Raw genomic sequence first — 25158 nt, 5'->3', positions numbered from 1 at the left:
TTTTAGGTCAACAAGTAAACATAATGGGGTAACTTTCACTTATTTATCATAGAAATCAGAAATGAGTAATTGAAGTATTTTTTAGAAGAATGAAGAATCCAGATACAAGTTACTGTCTCCAAGGAGGTTTCAATAAGTCCTTACGTCAAAATTAAATTTACGCCGCATTCCAGAGAGGGACATAAAAGGCTTCCCTTTTAATAAATAATTTGTCGTTACAGCATTAAAAAAATTTCATTAACTTATAAATACATTTTATTAAAGTATTTCCTAGGAAAATGTTTTATCATAGCGAAATATAAGAAATAAGGACCCCCCCCCCCCCCCACACACACACCACCACCACCACCACCACAAAAAAAAACCAAAAACTAACATTCATAGAATTGTCCTATTTTAAGTAAAAAAAATCTAATAAAATGTGTTTTGAAGACTCAATCCACTCAGAATATTTTATTTTTTGAAATGTTTCACTTAAATAACAAGAAATTTTAACACATGAGATTACTCACAAGGTCAAAGGTGCATGTACGGCTTCCCATATTAGCTGTAATACCACCATTGAGTTTCCCCTATTAGTCTTTGTTAAATTTGCACTTTTCAAAAAAATGTGTAGAATTTTTGTTTGTTTCCAATAAAGAAATACTTGGCATGAGTAACGTTTTATCCAGTCCAGTACTATAGAAAAAAATCACATAACATTTCATTGAATATAAGAAAATAACCATCACTGACCTATTTTCGTATACAACCGGATGTGACGTACCATGATTTGGTGGTATTATACCTTAGTATAGATATCATCATTTTTAGGGTTTTTATGTCAAATGTTTTTTTGAAATGTAGGAATAATGTTGAAAATTTTGTCAGAAATCAACTGTATTTATGTTTGCAGAAGTGTTTACATTCAACAGATGAAATATATATAAATATAAACTCACATGCATTTTTATTTATAATGAGAAACCTGTTATTTCTATCTATTTAGCAGATAAACTTTTTACTCATATATATATTAATCAATAAGTGATAGATTTCTCTTAGAAGAAATTTAATTGTCTCAGTGAATAAACTACACAGAGAACAATACCTGTTGTATTTGTTAGATGGGACAATAGAACTGCCAAAAGTCTACATTGACAGGTTACTATCTTGTGAATCAATGGAAAGGTATAAGTGGGTTCGCAATAACATATCTGATGTATTATTGAATTGATTATGATTCCCCTTGAATTATAGAGGCCAAATTGAACGAGTGCAAGCACCATAGAAATAATATTATTTTTACCAAATACAAAAGTAAAAATAAAATATATTAGTTCCATCCACAAGTAATATAATAGATTTTAAGAAAAGGCATTTTTTTGCTGTGCTTTTGAAACAACATTCTTATGATCTGATTTAACAGTATGAGGACCATTGTATGATCTGATCTTTTCAATTCTGCCGCTGCAGCTAAAGTAGTGGCACCAATTCTGAACAAGTGACCACAGAACTAACTTCACTATAACCCAGACAAAATATAAAGCTGTCTTAAGTAGTTAATGAAAGTTTCCCTAGATAAGGGCCTTATATCAGGTCACTTTCAAGAAATAAAGAAAACTTTTCTAAAGCTCCAATCTGTACCGTAAGCAATTTTTCAAGTACTTGTTCTTAATATAAACTGGTCCAAAATATAACTTTCATTTATGGTTATATTTACTCCTAACGTCAGTCTGAGATGTTCTTAGTTATAGTAGTAAGCCGATATCAACATCATCAATTACACAGTTCTGCAAGTTAACTCTTCGCATCATAGAAAACCAAAGAATGCTGTCAAAAAAGCACTTTACAGCATTAGATCTATGAAAGGTGAGAAAACACCTGTTGATAACAAATTGCTTAATTGCTTTAACACATCTAAAGTAATAGACTGTCTGTTCCTAGAAATGTTCTGTTGAGATTTCTTGATACCACGTATGATATACTGAAGTTGTTTTATTCCTGATGTAAGGCCCTTTTGACCTGCACGCAAGTAATGGAATCCTATACTGGCTATATATATTTAAATCATATTATGTTGCAGTTTTTCACTTTTCTGTATTGTGCTCATATTCATGAATATTACAAAACAAAAATGGCTGATTAATAAGTTTGTTTTGTTCTCTGACATAAAGATAAATATCATACATAACATGCTTGTTGTTCTAAAACATCAAGTGCAAGTATTCTGAATGTCTGTGTCTTGTAATGGAGAAGAGAGTCTGAAATATTATTATGAATACACGGGATATGTTGAGCATGATTAATAAAATGGTGTCTAGCAGCATAAAAAGTCAACTTTCTCATGATACTCTTAACTATAGACCTGCTTTTGGAAATAATATCAACTGTAGTCATATTGTCACAATGGTACAAAATATGCATTATGCTCCAGTACACAAACCATGACTATATTTAAAGTTCAAAAAATGCCAAAGATGATTGCTTAATTTCCATAATTTCTATAGGAAAATCCCCCTGAAACCACTGTCTTTTGTAAAACCTGCACTGATTCCCCTGCTTTCCTTGTTTTTCTATGGTAGTCCATACTTTTTTTATCAACAACAAAAATATTTATTCAAAATTTGGTCTTGCCCTGATCATGTATTTATTACAGTATATGTTTAATATGAAATAAAACAACCAATAAGTAATCATAATGATTTAATCAATCATACAGAACAGCACATAAACAGGCAGATCATAAATAGTAAACATTAAAAGCAGTAAAATATTGGTGTAAAGAATGAAATTCACAAATCTTTATATGAGTCAATCTCTTTTATTGTAGCATGCCTTGAATCTGGATGGTCTCCTTATATTAATGAAAATCACCCAGATACGTATGCCCTCGGTGACAAGGAAAAGACTGCTCTTGAATACAAAAAAACAATGAATTTCTGTGTTAATGGAAAGATTTCTAGAGTAGAATGTTGGGATGTAGATATAGATGCAGCTCATTACTCGTCAGGGGAAGTAATGACTTGTACTCCAGAAGGTGGCGTCATGTGCAATAATGCTGATAACTTCCCTGCACCATGTTCTGACTATAAGATTCGATACTTTTGTGAATGTAGTAAGTATCTTGAAATAATCAAATCTTAATTGTTTCAATATTGGGATGTTTTACACATTTATTGACAGTAAAGTATTTAAACAAAGAATAACTTTCCTAAATCTAGTGATATATTTTTACTTTTTTTAAGTTTTGACTTGAAGAAATGCTGATTGCTTCTGCTTCTATAACTAAGCAATGAGTGGATCAACTGGGTGAACTTTTGAGAAAAAAAAAGTCCCATCAACTAAATATGAGGATTGATACTAAGTAAATGTCTGTAGGAACTATCTATTATGTATACTGCAGTTGAACTTCTCTCATATAATTCAATTGGATTAATAAAGCATTTCTATTTTTATAAAAATCCATAACTTGATATAGAATCCACATCAAACTTTAGCATGTATATTGTGCCATGTCTTATGAATAAATTGTTCATGAGTAAAATGTTAGAATAATATTTTTGTTTGTTTTAAGAATTAATATTTGTATAGATCTGAACACATATTTCATAGAATATATAGTTTTTAAATACTTAAATTAAATCTAGAATTTTCAGTAGTGCAGTTTTTGAAAAAAAGAATCATACACAAATCTTAATAAAAAGAAGCTGAGATCATTTGAAGGACATAGGATACAGTTACAGGGGAGGTTATAAAGTTGCTAACTTATAATGTTATTTATGTGACGTCAAACTGTGACATATTGGGAAAATGTGCATTTTTCAACTGATTTTTATCATTCAAACTTGAAAACGAGTTCATGAACCCCTCTTTTTTAAAATGTCATTTGGTTTGATTATCTGTATCGAATTTTAATGAAAAAGTCATCAATGCAATTTTTTTTAAGATTTGATAAATATGCAGTCAACAATTACATTTTTTTCTAAATTCATGAAAATTTAGGGAATATGAGTTATTTCTTTAAAAGAAATAAATAAATTTATAGGATACTTATATAAACAGAAATTACAAATAATTTAACATAAAAAATAGTAATTATGTGTTTATCTTTTAAAACACAAAAGTTAAGTACGTTTGTCTGAAGAAAATTTACGTCCACAAATCCAAATTTGAGCAAATATCTCAAATTTCAACCTCATTTTACTCAAAAAATACCATATGAAGATATATTTTTTATTACATATTTGATTTAATCAGGTAAAAATTGGCCATTATGCAAAATTTCATCTTGGAATCAAAATTGTATTGTTTGCCCTTAAAGATTAAGGATTCATATTACAAGTTAAAACAGGGATATTGTCTTTACCCTTTATAATTAAACATTTTGATATTTCAAGAACAGGGAATAAAAGGTCAGAAAGAAGATTAATTTGATATACAATTAGTCTACTGAACATAAGTTCATAAAATTTGAGTGATATTGCTAGTTATTTTGAACATGGTTTATTAAAAACTTTTTTCTCTTTCATTTCAGCACCATCAGCAGTGACCACAGCGTCTCCACAACCAGTATCAACTCCAGGTAAAACAAACTTCTATGATGTTCCTAAAGTAGACTAGATTTCTGTTTCATTTGGTCTCTTGTGTAGAGTTGTCTCATTATACGACATTCTCTTATTTTCATATTATAGAGAAAGCCTTTGAGGAGCATTTTTTATCTGAATGGAAATATATTCACCATTTCCTTCTCTACTTTGTTTGAATGATTTAGTATGCTCCCGTGACAAAATGGTGTGGGGGCATATTAATTTACCACTGTATTATGTATGTATATGATTTATAAGGTATTAATATTCTGTAAATTCAGAAATTATTGTGATGTTTTTATTATTGCAAAAAATGTGTTAGGGTTATCATTGCAATAATATAAACTGGCATTTTGAAATTCTTTATATAAATTAAACAGGATTTTTCTCAATATCACAATAATTGAAATTGCATTTTAGTCTTATATGACAAAATCTCAATACTAAATGCATGCAATAATGTCCAAATTTACAGTACTGAACTTTTTAATAAAAACAACAACTGAATTATTTGAAAAGGATGTCATCCTATCTTTTTAGCACCATGTGATCTGTTGAAATGTCAACCTATGGTGAAACCACTTCTAAAAGAAGGTGAAAAGTTAATGGTTATTAAGACAACAGATGGATGTTGTGATAAATACACTGTTGTATGCAAACCTGAGAAATGTATAACTCTGCCACCAACTTGTACATCACCTAGAGTTGTACAACAGACTAACACTGGTGAATGCTGTCCACAATACAAGTGTGGTATGTTATAGTCACTTAATGTTGATAAAAATAAATGCCACACAAAATTGATATTTAAACAATTTAAAACATAATCTAGTTCTCATTTATAGGAAATACAATTTATGCTTTTTTCATGGATATTGAAAACAGCAACTATATTGGCTAAACCAATTGAAAACAATTATTAAATTTTCTTTTGCCTTAAAGCAATTTTGGTTGCAATAAAATCCTCCATCTCTGTTTATCTCTAATATGTACTAAACATTATAGTAATGATATAACATATACTAATGTTTTATATGTAGACATTCATTTAAAGAAAAAATGAGTTGAAGATGTGTTACATATAATAATATTTGATTTTACAGTAATAATAGTTCTACACTCATGTTTTTTTTTATCTATTTTCTATTTTGATAGAATGTCCAAACCCATGTCCAAAAATGGTAACACCTGTATGCAAACCAGTAAGTTTTACATTTAATATAGTTAACTATTGTAAATTTCAACACAACTGTTTGCAATAAAGTATTATTTTAAAAATACTGAAAAGCCAGTATTTAAATTGGGACGAAATGCTGGTCATCACCTGACTTGTCTTTTAAAGTTTTACAGTGGGTGTATATTCTTTATTTCAAATTCTGTAATAACTTTTGTATCGCTTGATGGAGTAAAAAAGTGAGACATAGGTATGCTGTTTCCAGCAGTGATGGCATCATCAATGTATTAGTTTGTGATTAGGTTTTGTTTATAGTGAACCACACGTGGAAGGTCAATGATATTTAAGGATTAGGCAGATTCCGTGAAAGATCCTCGGCATTTTCTACTTTAAACTTATCAGAAATATATACTAGTTTTGTCCTATATGTATGTAATACATTAGCCATAAGCCCGATTTAATCAGATTAAAATTGTACGGTTTCCAGGAGAGTTTAACGTTAAATATATAAACCGTGCATGACCAAATTTTTTTTTATACAATTCATATTTAACCCCACTTTTTCAAAATGTATTTTGAAGGCATTTTATGTTGAATTTTCACTAATAGGGAGTTAAAAGACACAGAATCGTCTTATAGTATACTAGTTTAATGTTTCATAATTTTGTCGTCCATTATTAATGTTTCTCATGCTATGAACATGTATAACAGTGTTTAACAATTTAATTTCGTCGAAATACATAAGAAATTCCTGAACAAAAACAATACTGGTTATATAACCATTAAAAACGTTCTACAAAAAAATCTAACCAAATTAACAAATATAACTGTGACAATTCAGCTTCAATTGGTACAAAGTACATTAAAATCCGACCGGAAAGGTCCCCACAATATTTTTTTGAAAAAGCGTAGTTTTGTATGAAATAGACATGGAATTTTTTTTATAATGTCAGTAGCTACAAGTATGCAAACGGTGCGAAACCTTATCGTAATGCTACTCAGTTCGGTGTCGAATTGCATAAGGTCAATTTCTTTTTTATTTTTTCCAACTTTAAATATTTTATTTCATTCCTGGTTGTGAACAATGTCCTTTAGCGCTACAACAATGACACTAAGTTTCCTCCCTGTGTTGTAAATTGCTAACAAAACCAGGGGATTTGATTAGCAAAATAAATCTTATATTTATATCTTGTGTTAGTTGCATTTTACAAAGTATTCATACGAGCACACAAAACATACATATTATTCAGTGATCCTATATATTAACAATCATATAAGAAAGTAATTATAAAAAAAAACAAAAAAAAAAAGGTTTTTGTCCGGTTAATTTCTATCCGACACGGCTCATTTTTTGGTTTGAATGATCTGTAGATTCCGTATGCCTGCTGAAAGATTGTGTATTGCATATTGTTTTTGGCTGAACTAATTAATAGACATTTTAAATTCTTTTCTCAAAAGTAATTTGCTCTTCTTCACAATTCATAAATCAATAGACTGTCATGGTTGTCTTTTGACTTTTTCAGGATTCTCATTACATTGTGATTGATACAGATTGTAATTGCCAAGCCTATGCATGTGGTAAGTTGTGGTTTGTCATTCAAGTATAAATTAATGACTATGGAACACTGCCAGTTGCTGATTCAGGATTTTCAGACTTATTCTCTACAGGGCAAAAAAAAAGATTTACCATAAGTGATCCCTCTGTCTCTTGTATGATGTAAATACATGTGCAATCAAGCAAGCCAAAAAATGAATTATTTGTTGTACCATCTCATGAAATTAGGAATGGAAAAAGATACTCGGGAAGAATAAGCATACCTTGTAACATGATTTGATATTTCCTATCCAGTTGTCAAATGTAAAAAAGATACAATTGAAACACAATGGAAAGCATTGACGGAAATGTATTTGGTGTGACCCTTATGTTAAATGGAACTGAAATGCATATTTCTTATTAGTCAACTACCAACAAAGTTGAAGAGGACTTTAGGTTTACACTAAATCCGTCTCTGTCTGTCCATCAGTCAGTCTGGCAAATCAGTTTTCCACACTATTTTTCTTTATGCTTCAAGATATTGATTTTATATTTGGTATATTGTTTCAAATATAATTCGGGTCTAATGATTTTGTGCAGAGTTATGGTACTTTGATTTAGAATATTCACTCAAATAATCAGTTTCACACCTTTTGTTTTGCATGCTGGGTTGTTATAAAGATTTATCATGACAAGTTACAAATCAAGATTAAATATTGATTTGGTCTGATGATTTTGTGTCGAGTTGTGGTACTTGGACTAAAGTCGCCTTCATGTAAAATTGGCACAATGATTTTTGTCCAAATTTTCTTAAATATCGTCCGTGTTTACTCGAGATCATAATTTTCAATTAGCTAAGACAAATCCTGTCTAAATATCCACTACTGTCCTACCTTTGTGTTTGCACAGTATAATCCTGACTTCTGTTAAATGAAAAACATCATCTCAAGTAAACGCGACTGATATTTAATTTTTTTTTTACAAAAATCATTGTGCCAATTTTACTTGACGGTGACTATAAGAGAAAGAAACTATAGATGAAGTTTGAATTTTGTTCCAATACACTGAATATTTTTAACTGGTAGGGGACTATGTATTACCATGCAATACTCACAGAATGCTTGTTAAAATTAGTATGCTTTCAAAACAGTAGATGTTGAAAATTTAATTTAAACAACAGAAATAAACTGTTTTACCTGTCTTTCTGATGAATAAATGTTATAATAATTATTATTGATAGAAATTGTTTGTTGCAAATTGGCTATTTTGAAGTAAATTAATGATTTTTGTTTTTACCACAAACACAAATATTCTTCAATTTTAGTCAAGAATATCATAAATGGAACCATGCCTCCTGTTGTAACTGTCAATCAAGTCTGTAAATACACAATGAATGGACATGAGGTTGTCAAACATGTAAGTTACCATTTGTTTGTTTTCATCAGAATTCATTAGAAAGCAGTAAAGTGAGGCTTGTTTTTGACAAAAGATTCTTTAATAGAATATAGAGATAAACAAGTTATATGTTTTATTTATGTTGTGTTGAAGATCAGAGTGAGTAGTTTTGGTATGTAAGACTTAGCAAATTTTTTATTTTAAAAAAAAGAAAGAAGTTCAAAACAGATAGATATTAAATGACTATAGTCATGATAATTAATTGTTGATTTATAGGAAGTGTCTGTTGAAAAGCAGAAATATCAAAGGGTTGTTCAAGATTTGTCAATGTGGAACCATGGAAGGCATTTTTTTTAGCTCACCTGGCCCAAAATGTACCAAACTTGGTCACAATCATCATTAGGGTATCTAGTTTAAAAATGTGTTCGGTGACCCAGCGAACCAACCAAGATCGCCGCCATGGCTGAAAATAGAACATAGGGGTAAAATGCAGTTTTTGTGTTGTAAAAGCATTTAGAGCAAATCTGACCTGGGGTTAAAATTGTTTATTGGTGAAGATACATCTACCCTGAAATTTTCAGATGAATCGGACAACCTGTTGTTTGGTTGCAGCCCCTGAATTGGTAATTTTAAGGAAAATTTGCTGTTTTTGGTTATTATCTTGAATATCATTATAGATAGAGATAAACTGTAAACAGCAACAATGTACAGCAAAGTAAGACCTTAAAATAAGTCAACATGACCAAAATGGTCAATTGACTCAAAAAAAGGAGTTATTGTCCTTTATAGTAAATTTTAATCAATTTTCATAAAATTTGGAAATTTTTACTAACATTTTCCACTGAAACTACTGGGCCAAGTTCATTATAGATAGAGGTTATTGTTAGCAGCAAGAATGTTCAGTAAAGTAAGATGTACAAACACATCACCATCACCAAAACACAATTTTGTCATGAATCCATCTGCTTCCTTTGTTATATATTCACATAGACTAAGGCGAGCAACACAGGCTCTTTAGAGCCTCTAGTTTATACCTCAACCACCAATTTTCTTTTTACTTAGATTAATGGAGCATGTTACTAATGAGGCGTTTCAGTGGATAAGTTTGTTTTGGACAAGAAAATATAACAAACCACTATCTGTTTGAAAATAAATTTCAGTTGATTGCTTTTATACGACCGCAAGAATTTTTTTGGGATCATATAATGTTGTCGTTGTTGTCATTCAAAGACACATTTGGTTTAAGGACAATAACTTTCGTTAAAGTGAATGGATCTATTTGAAATTTAATAAGAAGATTCAATACCACAAAAAAAAGGTTGGGATCAATTTTAGGGAAGAAGGTCTTAACCGTTTGGGAATAAGGGGCCCAAACAAGAATTTTTCTACTTTCAGGATAATATAACTTGTGTATAAGTATTTTGTACCACAAAGTTTGATATCAAAAGTAGAAGGTTTGGATTTATTTTTGGGGTTATGGTTCTAACAGTTTAGGAATTAAGAGCCAAAAAAGTGGCCAAAAACTAGCATTTTTGTAGTTTTTGGACAATAACTTGTGTGTAAGTGTATGGATCACTCTGAAATTATACCACAAAGTTCCATATCACAAAAGGAAGGCTGGGATTAAGTGTGGGGGTAATAACCTCATTCATGCAGGAATAATGGGCCAAAAAAGTACCAAAAACAGTCATTTTTATACGACTGCAAAAAAAATAAAAAAACATTGGTCGTATATTGGTATCACAAGGGGTTATTGGGCAAACAATCTAGGTATTAAGGGCCAAAAAGGGGCCCAAAAACAAGCATTTTTCTAGTTTCAAGACAATTACTTGTTTGTAACTTTATGGATCTCTCTGACATTGTACCACAAGTTTCCATATAACACAGGGAAGGCTGGGATTCAGTTTGGGTTTTTTTCCCGAATATGTAGGAATAAGGGGTCAAAAAGAAGCATTTTTCTAGATTACAGACAAATAAATGAGTGACCGGTGAAAAAATAATGTTTTTCCAATTCTTGAACCAATGCATACAAACATAATAAACTTGGTCTTCTGTGCCCGATTTTATCATTTTTTTCGCATAAATTTCGTATAATCGTCAAATTTTTTTTCAATCGGTCAGTGTTGTTGTGAAAATATAGCAGGTAATTAAAGTTCGTGTTTTGAAGCCGAAGTTTAATGATTGTCACCTTTTTGTCAACAATCAACAAAAAAAGCATAGATATTGAGCATGTGTTTAACATGTACAATCAGATAAGAGTTTATTTTAAGGACATCCATGCCTAATGCGATTGCTGGATTTTTACGAGATGGGTCACACGAAGGTCACTTAAATTTGCATACGGAAAAATATGTCGGGGACTTGCTTCCTGGAAGGAAGTAATTAAAATAAAGTAAACTTCTTCTTAATATGAACAAATTAAAGAACTTTCTTCAGAAAAAAGTATATGTACATAAGTTTTATAATGAAAACTATCCAATGAGTTATAAAAACATATGCATTATTTTTTTTAATTTGAGGTTTCTTATGACTTTAAGTATATGAATCTCTATAACTTTTTACAGGAAGGTTCAATACAACTAAAGGAAAGTTGGGGGTTATGGTCCCAATAGATAAGGAATTAGGGGCCAAAAAAACGGCCCAAATTAATCAGTTTTGTAGTTCTCAAACAATAACTTACGTTTAAGTGTATGAAATTCTCTGAAATTTAACCACAAGTTTCCATACCATGAAGGGATGGTTAGTATTGACTTAGGGGGCTATGGTTCAAAATGTTTAGGGGCAAAAAAAGGGGGAAAACTAGGTATTTCTGGTCAACTTAGACAATTTAAAAGCAGGGTAAGGGAGTTAGTTTTAAAACATTTCACAAATTCCAAATTTTTGAAAAAGTTAAAAGAAGAAATCTTTAATTACACAATATTGTGCAATAGATTTGTAAGATCTTGATATTTTTGGTGTGTCAGAAACTCATAGTTTGTCAAAAATTTGATTGCAATCCAAATTCAGAGCTGTATCAAGATTGAATGTTTGTGTCCATACTTGCCTAACTGATCAGGTTTCGACCTCTGCGGTCGTATAAAGCTGCGCCCTGCGGAGCACCTGGTTCTAGTTTCCAGACAATAACTTGTGTTTAAGTGTATGGATCTCTCTGAAATTGTACTACAATGTTCCATGCTACAAAGGAAAGGTTGGGATCGAGTGTTGGGGTAATTTCTCCAAGGGGGGATTCAAACAGTTTGAGGAGTTCATTTTTTTTTCTTCAAAATTTTTCAGATTTCAAATTATTGAAAAGTTTCAAGAAGAATTGCACAGTATTGTGCAATAGATTTGTGAAATCTTGACATTTTTGTGTCAGAAACCTATATTGTAAAAAATTTGATCAAAATCCAATTCAGACAGTATCATGCAAGCTTGAATATTGTGTCAAAATTTGCCCCAATTGTTCAGGGTTCAACCTCTGCGGTCGTATCAGGCTGCACTCAGCGAAGCATTTTATTTTGGTAATGATTATATCAGTATAACATGATTGACATTTTAGTTAAAACCCTGCTTTCCAGGTTTTTCCAGATTTGCAATTTTTTAACAGTGCTAATAAATATACAGTATTAGGTCAATGTCAGGAAAATATAAACTTTTTTGTATTAGGCTGAGAAACTGGGGAAGGCTATTAGGTTGCGCCGTGTACAAATATGTTTATAATTTTATGACATTGACCTAATACTATTTTTATACTGCAACTTAAATTAATACATTGATAGCTTTTTAAATCATAAACACAAGTGTCAAACTTATCTTCATTACTTAATGGACTACTGATTGTACATGATGAAATTGACATTATACAAAATATAGCTATGTTACTATATTAATGAAATAAAAACAACTAGTTGCAGTATAAATTATATTCATACACATTATATTATTAATGTATTTCAAATTATTACTGTGAAAGTACTTTTATACATTTTTAGTTCATACACTTGTGTTTAGAAGGCTGTCATTATTTATAGAATTATTCAGCTAAATTAATTCAGTATTTCATGGTTACAAAAAAGGTCAGCGTTCATAATTCATCTAAAACTGAGCTTACGCAAAAAATATAAATTTACCGCTGCTACCCAGTTAATGTGCCACATTATTACTCCCCTAAATTAATGTTATTTCTTTTTTATTATATTTTTTATGTCTAAAACTACCACTCCCATTTATGGTTCATACGAAATAGGTGAAGCGTGACGGCTTAAATTCACATTTTGAACACAATTTTTTTCCTTTTAAGGTATTGATTGTGGCATAAACAAGTTACCTGAAGAAAACAGTTACATAAACAAATGCAAAAAATGTACTTTGAATTGTAAAAGCTGGCCCATTTGTCATTCATCATAGTCATTAACTTTTACAAGAATCTTCTCTTTAAACTACTGGGTCAAATCATCATTAGAGTATTTAGTTTTATAAGTGTGTCCTATGATCCCGCCTGCCATCCAAGATGGCCAGTTGAACATGGTTAAAAATATAACATAGGGGTAGAATGCATTCTTTTCTTTTATTTTGAAAACTGTTATTAATAGAGAGAAAAAATCTGACAAATTAAAACACAAATGTTTTGAATGTTGAGTTTCTACCAATTGTCCATATGAGTCAAAAGTCAGATGACTTCTTATGGGAGTTACAACCCAAAATGACAAAGTTTACCAATTTTTTTTTCGTTTTAGCCTATTATCTGGAAATTATATGAGCTGTGTCATAGAAAAAAGATCAGCAAGACAAGTTTTACAAATAAATCTGATTGGTTGAAATTGTCAGTTGTTTCCGTATTACAGTTTTTGCCTTTTGATGACAATTTTTACCAATATTTTGCATTTTTTGCCTTGTATCGTAAAAAATATTATCTTTACAGGAGTGATTGCCATTAAATGGGGATCTTTTTTAAACCCTCTTTTGTGTTTTACAGTTAATTTTGTTGTAGGTAAAATCCTGTCTTAAGTTCTTTGTTTAGTTCATAATGAGTGTACTGATATTCTATGTATTCCCTAGATTTTTTGCCTGTACAAACCTACATTGTCTTTATTTGGACAACAGTTGTAATAATTCTTTTAACACTGAAATTGGAAGCCATCAACAAAAACCATGAAAATATGCACCCTTAGAATAACAGGACTTTCACAGTAAAGGGATATAAATGTAATTATATTATCCATGAAATAAATGAAAAATAGTATTTTGTACTGATCTCTATTTCAGCCAGGAGATATCTGGCAAGATGGACACTGTAAGTCTTGTCAGTGTATGAACAGGACTGATGGAACAGTAGAAACTTCATGTCGTACACAGACTTGCCCTTCATGTAAACTGGTATGTGAATAAACATGATAAGTAATTAGAACCTGGCAGTTTAATGTGTTTTCATGTACAGATCCAGACTTTTAGAAAATGAACCATAATGATCTCGAAGTCTCTTATTGTATACCCATTTCAGCCAAATTTGCTGAAAAAAGTATATCCAACAAATACATCAGGTCAGTCTGCTCTTGCATATTTCATTTTATTATTTGAGTGATTTTATATAATTACCTTTAGTCTTTCCTAACTCTCAATCAAATCTCAAATTTCTGAAGAGAAGCTACTCTTCTTTTATGACCAGTTTTCTTGTATTCTGTAATATTATATGTTATTCAGGTCTCAGACAGGGTATATACTGTGACATTCCCGGCGTAGAGATTATATCCCCTGAGCCGAGGGCAAAGGGAATATAAGCCCTAAGCCAGGAATGTCACAGTAAACACCCTTTCTGAGACCTGAATTACACGTGTATTACGGATTACCCCTGACTTAATGTTATTTTCCAGTGCAGGTATTTGTTGACAACACATACATGTATAGAAGTTTGAAAACCCAACCTGATATGTTCGGCATACATGAATGATTTTCTAATTTGCTGTGAACATAATTTTATCGTGTATGTAATAATTTATAATAACACTTTTAACATTAAATTAAAAGCGTTAATTGCGTAGTTTTGTATCAAAAATGTCTTATTGACTGAAGCACGTCATTTTTTTGCCTCTGTGAGCCTCTGGCAGTCTGATAGCTTTGACTATGTAACATAGTAACGGTGTTATGATGACATTTATGAGGTTTCAAAAACGTCGTATATACCCCGGCAGTTTCCTGAATATATACTGACATCTCTGTGTTGTTATCCAATCTCAAACCTCGACACATTTGTAATCCGTAATATAATTCAAGATTACTCTCTAAAATGTTCATTTACCTCTGTTGAAGGATGTTTATTTATAACATGAGAAATACTGTATACTGTAAAATTCTCTAAATACAAATTTTGATAGGGAGAAGTACACGTTGATTTACCTGGTGAATGTTGTGGTCAATGTAAACCTAGTGGTTGTGTTGTGAGCGGAACTGTATATAAGGTAAAATTACACCATTATATCTCCATACCTGTAAGTTAGGTTATGGTATATAGATATATTAAAAAAATCTGAGACAAGTTCCTGTGTGGATGATGATTAAATGACAGGGAATTTAACCTCACAGTAATAATACTATATTGTAGTGATACTACCATGGGACAATCATTTGTTATTAGTATAATCTGGTTTGTTGTTACATATATTATAGTAATATATGTATAACAGTTTATATATATATAGCAGATCATCTTAATAACTCTACCAGAAAAGAAGTAGGGGCATTAAGGCCTGTTTTGGCCCAAGAAAATAAAATGTTTGATAACTATTTCAAATTGGCGCATAATGTTTAGAAATGCATAAGGTCAAAAATATAAATGAAAAACATCAAGATTTTTATCTGATGACGTTACAATTACGTCATTAAATATTCTGTTTTCAAAAAAACAATGAAAAATACCGATTTAATGCTGTTTTCCATCTTTATTTCCATGATGGAAACATCGTGTGCAGCCAAGAAATTTAACAGAAGCTTCATTATAACTATTAACATTATCTCACCAAATATAGAGTTGTTTCTTTGGTGCGCACATACTTTTTCCATCTAAAATGTACTTAGAATTTGATGACAAACAAGGAAAAATCATGAAATTTTACAAAATATGCAAATTAAACTCATGATTTGTTGCCACGGTAACTTATTCAATGTCAATTTTGTTTTGATTTTTATGAATACCTTGTACCTTAGTCAAGTTTTCAGTAATTTAAGAATATGTACGATAGCTTTTAAAATTACAGTATGTTTTGGGCCAACTAAGGAAGGGCCTTATTGCCCCCACTCCTTTTCATCCATTTATATTATCCTTCTATTCTACTATTCTAATATAGTGCAGTGCAAGTGCATGGTGGCCACTCTTCTGAAATAATTCGTTTTTCTAGTAGCTTTAATTCATATTTCTCTTGCTGCTGTTATAAAACGTCCTCAAGATATTCTTTATCTTCAACACAGTAACACAAATTTTCCATATTCATGCTTTTTAAATGAGATATATATATTTCTTACAACAAAACATTTTCTTATCTTTTATCTATGGTCTAAAAATATATTTCCTCAAATATTGATGAAATTATTATATAACATCTTCATCCTCTAACTCAATTTTTCTGTTTGTGCATATAGATATTAATGATTTTTTAACATATATCACATAATGTATTTATCATAATTATACTTGTATAAAATATTACTTAAATTTTACAGTTCAATAACATTTAAAAATATTTAAAGACTATGAAAGAATTATTGACCAAATTCCTAAGAATTTTATTCGACGGGCTGATAAATGAACCTAGTATTGACTGCTTCCAGAATGTTAGCACATGCCTTTCCTTTAATGTCCGTGACATTTATCACATGCAACTTAGTGCATTTCTGGAAATTTGTTAGATACTCTGTGCGAAAAACCGCAAGTGATTTTAAAACTTTTCACAAAATGGTTGAGGAGCAAAAATGAATTAAGATTAAACATGTTTTGAAAGACATTAATGAGATGCCAGAAATTGTCCATGACAATTTAAAGGAAAATCTACGCAAACTAAGAGTATGATAACTGTTGTGACAAGATAAATAAAATGCTTTTAATATCATTTTAATATCAATAAAACAAATTAAAGTTAAGAAATGTGTATTTGGTTGTCTGTTTAATTTGGCCCTCATTTACAATATCAGTCCTCAAGACTGCTGCCTTTTGGTCAGATATCACACACTAAGGCGGTTAATGTTTCCGATATGAAAAATGCCATGTTATAAACTATACATATTTATCACAACAAAACATTTTCATATGATTTATTCATGTTTTATAGTGTTCATTGGAAAAATCAATTTATTACAAGTGACAAGACATATTATTTTGCACTCAATAATATCAATTTATTTATACAAAATACTTTTGGTTTTCAGTCAAGAGCACAAAGGACATGTGCAGACAGTGTGATGATGAATACAAATGTTTGACTATACAATATAAATCTTTAAAGAATATTTGTCTGTTGATTTTTAGGATGGACAACATATGCCAATTGACAGGAAATGTTACACAAGAACCTGCACTTACATGCCAGACTTTCAACAATATGCCTTACAAGATACCTTTATTAGATGTCCAACAACAGATCTACCTGCCTGCCCTGGTGTAAGTATGCTATTGGTTTTCAAACACTCGTCTTAAGATTTCTGGTTTTTTCATTTTGGAGTGTTGGGACTCTATTCATATCACAAAAATGTTTTAGCAGTTTTCATAAAACTTTGGTTTGTTGTTTATTTGTATTGAAATAAACTCCCTTTTATTTTTTTGTAAATTATAGAACACTATTCATTGAAAATTGAAAACTGTCCCTTTTAGCTCACCTGGCCCAAAGTGCCAAGTGAGCTTTTCCCATCACTTTGCGTCCGTCGTCCGTCGTTGTCGTTAACTTTTACAAAAATCTTCTCCTCTGAAACTACATGGCCAAATTAAATCAAACTTGGCCACAATCATCATTTGGTATCTAGTTTGAAAAATGTGTCCGGTGACCCGGCCAAAGAACCAAGATGGCTGCCATGGCTAAAAATAGAATATAGGGGTAAAATGCAGTTTTTGGCCTATAACTCAAAAACCAAAGCTTTTAGAGCAAATCTGACATGGGGTAAAATTGTTTTGGGTCCTCAATGCTCTTCAACTTTGTATTTGTTTGGCTTTTTAACTGTTTTGATCTGAGCGTCACTGATGAGTCTTATGTAGACGAAACGCGCGTCTGGCGTATTAAATTATAATCCTGGTACCTTTGATAACTATTATCAGGTCAAGATCTATCTGCCCTGAAATTTTCAGATGAATCGGACAACCTGTTGTTGGGTTGCTGCTCCTAAATTGGTAATTTTAAGGAAACTGCTATTTTTGGTTAATATTACCTTAAATATAATAATAGATAGAGATAAACTGTAAACCACAATAATGTTCAGCAAAGATTTACAATTAAGTCAACATGACTAAAATGGTCAGTGGACCCCTCTAGGAGTTATTGCCCTTTATAGTAAATTTTTTAACCATTTTACGTAAATCTTAGTAATCTTTTACAAAAATCTTCTCCTCTGAAACTACTGGGCCAAATTAATCCAAAACTGGCCACAATCATCTTTGGGGTTTCTAGTTTAAAAAATGTGTCCGGTGACCATCAAATCAAGATGGCCACCAGGGCTAAAAATAGAACATAGAAATGCAGTTTTTGGCTTATAACTCAAATCCAAAGCATTTAGAGCATATCTGACATGGGTTAATTTGTTTATCAGGTAAAAATTTATCTGCCCTGGAAATTTCAGATGAATCGGTCAACTGGTTGTTAAGTTGCTGCCCCTGAATTGGTAATTAGTATTCATATGTAGACCAAGGTGAGCGAAACAGGTTCTTCAGAGCCTCTAGTTTCACATTTTAGGTGGCATAAAGAATTAGCTCCCTTTTGTTGTTTTATATGACATGGTGCATTTGTGGAAAAATATTCATTGAAATATGGTCCAAAACTGTCCCATTTTCACATTTTGCACAATTATAGAATTTTATTCGTCAAAAAGTGTGCCAAAATATTCGTATTTTGTGTTGATGGCTACCCCTTCCTGTGCATTTTTTTTAGGGAGGGGTCTATATGTACAGTGTTCACAGTATTTCTAGTTGTTCATACAAATTCATTTTTGCATAAAGAAGAGCTAAAAGGATGATTGGTGTATCATGTGCTCACAAGAAGGTTACCATTCAATAGTGTTTAAATCAACTTTTGATTATTATTAGTACACATGTTCATTATTGTGAGTTTTTTTGTAAAAGTATGTCAGACTTCACATTGAACCAACTGATAATCAGAAATCGAAAGTTGAAGAGAAACTGACAAAACCATGGAAAAAACAGAAAGATAAATATGTTTTTGTCAACAAAACACTTATAAGAAACCTTAAAATTTAAAGTACCCTCCCCCAAAAAAAATAAAATGGTGGTGATCTCAGACGTGATGAAATGGGATAGTGTGAGTAGGATATAATGTCCAATTAACACAAATTTCTTGGTTGTTTTTTTGTAGAGCCTTCATTTATGTTGCATACGTGCATAGATTCTCAATTCTGTTGTTAGGTTCAGAGAAGCTTGTTAATGAACAAAATTTTTGATTATTTAAAATGTTCAGTTATCACTAACTTTGTCAAATCTTCCCATGGACTTTTATGAAATCAAAGACGACACTTGATTATGACTAAAAGACAGAGTGAAATTTTCAAATAAAATTATATGAAATTTTCCGTTTTTCTCTCTGTTAAATGCACACATTTTTTTTTAAGTAAACAAGTGGATGCAGTTTGGTAGTTAATTACATATTAAATCTTTATTAAATTGTATGAAACTTTGACAGAAGATTTTTTTATCAGTATTTTTTAATAACTGGACTTATTTTAAGTCCCCTACCCACAAAGGTAACATAAGGTTTGCACTCTGTCAATATGTCAGCCCGGCAAATCAATTTCCACACGTTTTGCCTTCATCCTTGAATATATTTATTTAATATTTGGTGAATTGTTTTACGATGACAAGTTATAGATCAAGTTCGAATTTTCCTTGGATCTAATGATTTTGTGCTGAGTTATGGTCCTTTATTTAAATAATGTTTTCAACAATTGTCATGCTTGAAGATATTGACATGGTATCTGTTGACACCACGACAAGTAAATAGATCAAAATTTTGTTCCAGGAATTTTTGTCTAGTAGGGGACTATGCATTGGTTGGCAATATTCCCAGAGTGCTTGTTTACAGTTTACATTTATAGAATCTGTGATTAAAAAGTTTAACATGATAATTTGTTAACCTTCATGGATTGTTATAAACTTGAACAGAAGCTGATTTTTAAGCCCAATAAATAGCATTTAAAGAAAAAGTAATATTTTTCTTAATTCTGTATTTTACTGATAACAGTACTCACTTTTAAGTCAACATTATTGTTATTATACTGACAGCACCAATTGCAGGAGAGACACATGGTACAGGGAACCCCTTACAATTTTTTTTTTCATAGTTAAAAATTGTTTTTAGGTTTAAAAATTCTATATTTTTTTGGCTTATTATACTATTCAATAGCAATCAATGTTATGTTATAACTTTATTGTAGAATAAAACATTGTACGACTCTACTGGTTGTTGCCCAACATGCAAGGTTACTATCAAGCGTAAGTTTATATTAGTTCACTTTAACTAGTATGTCATTTCTGGTATTTGTCTTGGCTTAACAGAGTAAAAAAGCGAAACATAGGTATGCTGTTTCTGTTGGCAGTGTCAACAAAGTATTAGTTTATGATAAGTTCTAGTTGATGGTGAACTACAAATGATGGTTATTGATATTTGGTATGCAGTTGTATAATCATTGGCTCATCTAATTTCCATGGAGATTATTTGGCCCTACCCCATCAGTCATGGTCTATTGACTTTGAAACTTTTGTTTAGTTTACATGTATTAGTTTGTGATTGGGTCAGTTTATGGCTAATCACTAGAGGTAGGTCAATGTTAGTTAGTATTCAGTTGTATAAGCAATAGCACATTTCATTTCCATGGAGAATATTTGGCCCCACTCCTTCAGTCATGCTCTATTGACTTTGAAAATTTTGCTTAGTTTATATGTATAAGTTTATGATCAGATCAGTTTAAGTTGAACTGCTAATGTTAAGTCACTGATATTTGGTATGCAAACTTATTTGCAGTTGCAAGTATTGATTCCGTGGAAATTATATAGCCCCTCTACCTCCTCATGGTTCATTGACTTTGAAACTTTTAAATAGTTACATGTTAATGTTTGTGTTCAGGTTTCTTTAAAGGGAACAACTAAATTCAGTCAATGCTATTTGGTGTGCAGTTGTATTGGCATTGGTACATCTCGTTTCCATTGAGATTGTTTAGCCATGTACCTTCAGTCATTGTTCATTGTTTTTGAATAGTTGCATAACTTACATGTTAAAGTATTGCTATCTCTATTACATCATTTGCATTATCAAAATAATCAAAAAGGCGAGACATATCCCTGTGATAACCATTTATATAGTATTGCTAGGTTATTTCTCATATATGTATACCTCATGTATACCTCATATCTCCAGTTATTCCTATTACAAATTTCAAATGTGAGTGTTTTCTATAAAGAATTGTGATTAAACTCCTTTTTATAACAAAATGTTTGTACCAATATATGACTGAATGTTTTTTTTCCAATTAACAAACATGTTCAGTTTTAAAGTCTAGAAAAAAAAGTGCAACCATGTTTACTGTACAGATACATTATAGTTTAGATAAGTTCAAATCTCTTTTGAGAATAGTTGGCAAAGACAGAAAGAAAAGGAAAACAAAATTATCACAGATACACAAAAAGAAAATGAAACCATAAGTCTTAGATATCAATCCTCAAAGGAAAATAAGTCAAAATAAATGACAGATGTCTATCAATCTTAGCCTTTGGAAAAAAGGGAACCAGTAACTCAAATGTCTCATGAAAGATAACTTAAGGGTTTGATATTTTTTTTAAGTAGTCATTGAAGTTTTGTAGGTATAAATATTCAAATAATTTTGAAATTGGCTGGAAAAAAAAGGAAGTATCTATCATGTATCTTTTTTGTTTCTTCAGAAAATGCCTCTCAGTGTTCGACATGTATGCCACGTCTAATGTTCCGTGAAGCATCGAGAAGTGTAGCATTCTTTACAGTAACCAATTCATATGGTATAACATGTAAAAATACTGACCCAGTTCAAGACCTAATGGAATGTTCTGGATATTGTTCCTCACATGCACAATACACAGCTATCATGCAAGGATTTAACAACAAATGTAACTGTTGTCAGCCAACATCTACATCAGACAAAACAGTCAAACTTACATGTACTGATGGTACCACAATGAACAAAACATACAAAGTACCAGATACCTGTGGTTGTCTGGCATGCTCAGCTGGTCGTTGAAGTAGAGATAAAACAAAAGGAACTTGGTAATCTCACGGATAACTACTCTTGCTCACGTTAAAGGACATGTTATTTTTGTTAATTTTTTTGGTCTTTTTTTCTTGTTAATTGTCAGTATATATTGTTAACTAATTAATAAATTTATGCATCCCAAAGTTTTGGGTTTTCTTCTGACTGACTTCAACTGATATTCGTGATTTCGATATTTTATTGAACTTAACAAAGTTGCTCTAAGGAAAACCTAAAAAATTCTTCTCCATTGTTGTTAAAGTTCTTTAAAAGAGGGACGAAAGATACCAGACGGAAAGTCAAACTCATAGATAGAAAATAAATTGACAACGCTATAAATAAAAAGACAAACAGACAAACAACAGTACAGAAGACACAAAATAGAAAACCAAAAACTGAGCAACACAAACCCCACCAAAAACTGGGGGTGGTTTCAGGTGCTCCGGAAGGGTAAGCAGATCCTGCTCCACATGTGGGAAAATATGAACAAAAGGTGCTATGATTACTTATAGACCAGTTTTGACATTGCACTGTATTAGCATGAAAAATACAACCTATTGGTGATGCCTAAATTACAATCATGCTCTAGTGGTTTTGCTTTTATTGCACTGTTTATTTTGTGCATCTTAGTATTTCGATATTAACTTTCTCTTCACTAGTCATGCTATAGTTACTTGTAGTTTTGCATTGTCAAATAGTTTTGGCATTATGTTGGCTTAATGTGAACCGTGTATGAGAGGCCAGTGATGTTTTATAGAAATACGTATCAGTATCAGTTCCCTTTCTAATATAAATTTCATTCTCTCCTTTAGTGCTGGAGTTCATTAGTTTTCTCCAAGAAGGATTAAAGTAAAAACTTTTAAATTGATATTTATTGCATCTCTGCCATGCAACTGGCATTACGAATTAATTATAAATGATTACTTGGTATGATTTTAAATAATGCGTCTGAGTAGGTGGACTTTTCTATTTTGAGCTGATGTTGTGCTAATGAGGGGAGCAAACATGGTGGGTGCTTACATTGAGTCCTATGTAAAAGACATGTTTGTTTTGGCATGTCAGAAACCATATTAGATGCAGGAATACTTAAATTGATCATAATATGTTTTTCTGTTTTCAAATTCTAAACCATAAATCTGTTAAAACTTACTTTCTGAAATATTAATAGTTGTTTCAAATATTTTTTTGATATTTTACACAAGGTTATACATTTAGAAAGATAAGTGACCATGCATAGTGCCACTAAACGAAGGTGACAAGGTGATAAAATAATATAAAGTGTATAAAGAATGCAATATGCATATAATAAATATGAAGATTACATTTGTACCTGCTCAGAAAGGGGGATAAATAAAGTCGAACATGTATTTAGAGGTCTTTCTTAAATGCTGACTGATACTGGCCACAAAAGAAATGTTGTCTTTTCCTAAATTTTCAATTTACATCTTAATAAAGATGACTGCTTAAGCTGGTTTGTCAGCTCATTTAAATATGCATATTAGCAGTACAACTTACAAAACTCTTTTTTTAACTTAAAATGTAACCATATATTACGGAAGGTAAAAATCAAATTTAAACTGGATACAAAGTAAAATTTTAAACACATAAATACAAAGTCTAAATCTTTGTTTTCCTTTTGTTTATGTGAAATCAATATAAGTAACGTTCATTTGTTTCACATCTAAAGTCATTGAAGCATTTATTATGTATCATTATTTAATAAATACAATTTGAAAATATTGTTTTTTTCATATTCTTCACTTGTTCTACACGAAATCCCCATATTATCCACAATTTTCGTATATATTTCACATTTCATTCCCGATTCGATGGCATTTTATTAGAAAACCAGATGTGGGTACGCGCAGCCTAGAACTGCAATTTGACTATTCGTACCCGCATGCGGGTACACGCAGACACTGCCTATAAAATAATAGGAACTTCTTGTGAATTTGGTAGTATGCTCATTTAAAAATCAAATCAAATAATTTTATTGGTGTAAATTCCTATACAGAAATGATACCAGCCGACATTTACAAAATACAAATACAAATACAAAAATAAACAAACAAACAAAGAAAAACCAAACATATTTTCTCAATGATAGATACATATTTTACACCGTGGAGATGTTATTCATACAATATTATTAATTCAAGCCATTACAATTAGCTTTAATACTATAAATGCTCTTAACATCATTATGTTTGCTTTAAATGAATGTTCAAATCATACATATCGCTTATTCCAGCTACACTTACAGTACTAATGTCCGTATCATTACTTTTCTGAGTCAGATTTTGTACAAACAGTCCATATAAAGCATGATACTGTATTTATATAGGTCTTGATCGTGTAACATATTCTCGATCGTTACCGACCTTCTCCGAGATCTGGCTTCCCTACTCTTACATCACCCACAGGTGGCAATTGATTTTGAAAATGATAATTTCATTGTACGTAAGACCAGAAAATATTTTTCTTATAGCACAATTGCGCAGGCAAAAAACCCAAAATAATGCAATTGTAAAGGGCGATGTGTTGTCGTAGGTTTAACCGAAGACCCCATTCAGACATATTGATGGTAGCTGGACCAGAAGTCATTAGACTATCAGATGCATTTGCAAGATCTAGTGGTTTGAGGCATTCTATAACAGATGAACGACTTAATGAACACAAAAGGATTTCTTTAAAAAGATCAAAGGCAAATAATACGAAGATCGTTTGAAGGAAGCAAATGCAAAACGAAGGAGAACCTGTTTCTCATAACCAGATCAAAAAGAACAACTTCCTATTATGTCGGTAAAATAAAACTGTAAATGTTTTTGTCAAAAAACAAAGCAAGAGAACCTTACAAGTGATTGCGATATCTTTTCTATACTTTTATTTCTTGTCGCAGTGGACAAATTGATTTGGAATATTTCTTAATCCATAAATACAAACTGCTCCTCTGTTTTTGTCGTAGGATGTCATTTTAAACAGTGGTATTAAATCGGTGCAAATGAATAAACTTGAAACATTTTGCAATT

At 31.1% G+C, this 25158-nt stretch overlaps 1 protein-coding gene across 2 annotated transcripts in view; it reads left to right on the top strand.

Moving 5' to 3' along the window:
- Nucleotides 1-22275, top strand: part of LOC134708034 (mucin-5AC-like) — a 221759-nt gene extending 199484 nt beyond the window's left edge. For both annotated transcript variants that reach the window (XM_063568282.1, XM_063568281.1), the window contains 11 exons: nucleotides 2813-3097; nucleotides 4517-4564; nucleotides 5109-5321; nucleotides 5724-5770; nucleotides 7266-7320; nucleotides 8601-8692; nucleotides 13916-14026; nucleotides 15022-15105; nucleotides 17166-17297; nucleotides 20288-20345; nucleotides 21789-22275. In XM_063568282.1, the coding sequence (XP_063424352.1) occupies nucleotides 2813-3097; nucleotides 4517-4564; nucleotides 5109-5321; nucleotides 5724-5770; nucleotides 7266-7320; nucleotides 8601-8692; nucleotides 13916-14026; nucleotides 15022-15105; nucleotides 17166-17297; nucleotides 20288-20345; nucleotides 21789-22120 (1457 nt within the window). In that variant the 3' untranslated portion in view covers nucleotides 22121-22275. The remainder of the gene's footprint in view (nucleotides 1-2812; nucleotides 3098-4516; nucleotides 4565-5108; nucleotides 5322-5723; nucleotides 5771-7265; nucleotides 7321-8600; nucleotides 8693-13915; nucleotides 14027-15021; nucleotides 15106-17165; nucleotides 17298-20287; nucleotides 20346-21788) is intronic.
- The last annotated feature ends 2883 nt before the right edge of the window (nucleotides 22276-25158 follow it).

This window comes from Mytilus trossulus, chromosome 2, assembly GCF_036588685.1.
Source record: "Mytilus trossulus isolate FHL-02 chromosome 2, PNRI_Mtr1.1.1.hap1, whole genome shotgun sequence".
Classification (NCBI taxonomy): Eukaryota; Metazoa; Mollusca; class Bivalvia; order Mytilida; family Mytilidae; genus Mytilus; species Mytilus trossulus.
Note: the sequence above shows the minus strand (reverse complement) of the source record. Positions and strands in the feature narration are given on the sequence as shown.